Source organism: Nematolebias whitei, chromosome 9 (assembly GCF_014905685.2).
Source record: "Nematolebias whitei isolate Nwh7 chromosome 9, NemWhi1, whole genome shotgun sequence".
In the NCBI taxonomy this organism is placed as follows: domain Eukaryota; kingdom Metazoa; phylum Chordata; class Actinopteri; order Cyprinodontiformes; family Rivulidae; genus Nematolebias; species Nematolebias whitei.
In genome coordinates, this window is record NC_056506.1 from 18,308,579 (window position 1) to 18,310,814 (window position 2,236).

Genomic DNA, 2,236 nt, shown 5'->3' on the forward strand with positions numbered 1-2,236 from the left:
TTGGATGATGACTGTCAGTTCTGATAAAATTCTTCAGTTCATTTTTAAGTTTTTAATAACTCTTATAATAACGTTAAGTATTTTTATATTTAATATAATTCCATGTATGGACTTGTTATCTCCAGACAAATGACTTGTGGTCACTTCAGGAAACAGGCTCTGGTGTCTTGAGATAACGAGACATGGTGTCTGTAGATCTGAACTTGTTATGTTCAACATGCTCCTGACTGACTTGAACATTAAAGGTACATGTCCGTTCCCTCTTGTCTCCAGACCAAAGGTTCATATGATTTCACCCTGAAGTCTTTTGCATCTTACACGGACTTCATGGAGTTCTCCATGAAGGAACGCATGAGCCAAACCTCTTTCTCCATCGGCATCGGCGTTCCAGGTGTTTTCAATTTTGGATTTAACTACAGCGACTCTAAATACAAAAAGTCAGCTCAGAAGACCCGTCGTGCCTCTGGCAATGTGAGGCGACATCTTTATTTTTTTCCTTTTGTTGAAAATGTTCCCCAATGACAATCCAACCACCTTTTATAGCTTCTGGAGTCCTTCATGTGTGTTCTCTTATATCCAGACCAACAGTTTTATCAGAGCCAAAGCAGAACTGCAGTTGGCCCAGTACATCCTGAAATCAGACGATCTGGTGCTTCACCCAGAGTTCCTGCTTCGCCTTCGCTCCCTGCCGCAGGCCTACATCTATGGCGAGTACAGGCAGATCTACAGAGACTACGGCACCCACTACATCACTGAGGCCACGCTCGGGGGAGACTATGAGCACACCATCATCCTGAACAAGGAGAAGCTGGAGAAGTCAGGTTGTAGACGCATCAGATGTTCTTTAAAGGAAGTTTGACTCAGAGTCCACACTGTGTTTGGACAAGTTTGAGCAGTGAAATATAAATATCGGTAATCACGTTCTGCATTTGACGTTTCTAGATTATTCTTTAGAAGACTACAAGAACTGCGTACAGGCAGGCCTGAATATTGGGGCGAACATAGATGGAATTTATGTATCCTTGGGAGCCCAAGGTGGAAGCTGTGATGGCCTTCTGAATGAGATGGGAGGTGAGATTGCTGATTGAACGTCTTCGGTTCTGTAGATGTTTGTCTTTGATAGGACCAGGACTGTGGCTTTGTCCCCCCTTTAGAGGACACAAAGAAGGGCAGCATGGTGGAGGACTTTGATGCTGTTGTAAGGGGTGGAAGTAGTGAGTCCATCTCTGCTTTGATGTCTAAGAAGCTTCCCACTCCAGAGCTGATGAGACTGTGGGGCGAAGGCGTTCGTTTCAACCCTGACTTCATTCGCACAACGGTAGGTGGACCAGTCCAAACACACAAACCTTAACGTGCGTGTAACTGTTGCTTTGAGCTAAAGGTTTAGAAACCGTTTATTTACCGGTGTATCTTTGACTAGTTGGAACAATAGACCTTATTTGATAACAAGTGTTTCAGCTATAAAAATGAGTCTGTAAAAATATTCTAGGCTGTTTAGTTTTCTTTTTTTAATTATTATTATTGACACACAGATGTCACCATTTTATTTCCATTCTAGATAAATAATGTAGACTGGCTGCCCCGTTGCGAGATCCATTCAGCTTGAATGTTAACTTTAGATATAGCATTTGATCTAGAGCTAATATAAATAGGTATAAAATTTGTTACAGAGCTATCAGGCTGGGGCAGCTGTGGCTGAGTGGTTAGAGCAGTCGTCTTCCAATGGGAGAGTTGGGGGTTCGATTCCACCAGCAGTCACATGTTGAAATGTCCCTAGGCAAGACACTGAACACCTCATTGCCTCCGATGTGTGTCCCATCAGTGTATGAATGTGATAAAGCACTGATTATTCTTGTGCAGATCTAGCAGAGTGTTGTATGAGTGGGTAAATGAGGACACAGATTGTGTTGTAAAGAGCTTTGAGTATCTTGATCAGATAGAAAGGTGCTATAAGTGCAGTCCATTTACCATCAGTGTTAGCTCCAGAGCTAAATATATAGCATTAGCTCAAGCGCTAATAGATGAAACATCTTAAGTTGATCACGTTTGATCGTTTCAACCCATATATTGTGCATAAGGACTCGTGCAAAATGTTATTGTCACATGTTATATCTTTTCAGCCTTGACTCGTTGTTTTCTGTCTCCGCTACAACTGATGTACGGCATCGACACGGATTGCATTTCGCAGATAAAATTAATGGTGATGTCCTTACGTAAAAATTGTAATAAACGTATA

General features: G+C 42.0%; 1 protein-coding gene across 1 annotated transcript in view; it reads left to right on the plus strand.

The window, feature by feature from the left end:
- The window catches only part of c8b (complement component 8, beta polypeptide), a gene marked incomplete at its 3' end in the record, with an annotated part of 17,586 nt that extends 16,268 nt beyond the window's left edge, over positions 1 to 1,318 (plus strand). Inside the window, 4 exon segments of the mRNA XM_037682024.1 lie at positions 274 to 471; positions 581 to 821; positions 943 to 1,071; positions 1,155 to 1,318. Coding sequence (XP_037537952.1) covers positions 274 to 471; positions 581 to 821; positions 943 to 1,071; positions 1,155 to 1,318 — 732 coding nt within the window.
- Between the last annotated feature and the right edge of the window lie 918 nt (positions 1,319 to 2,236).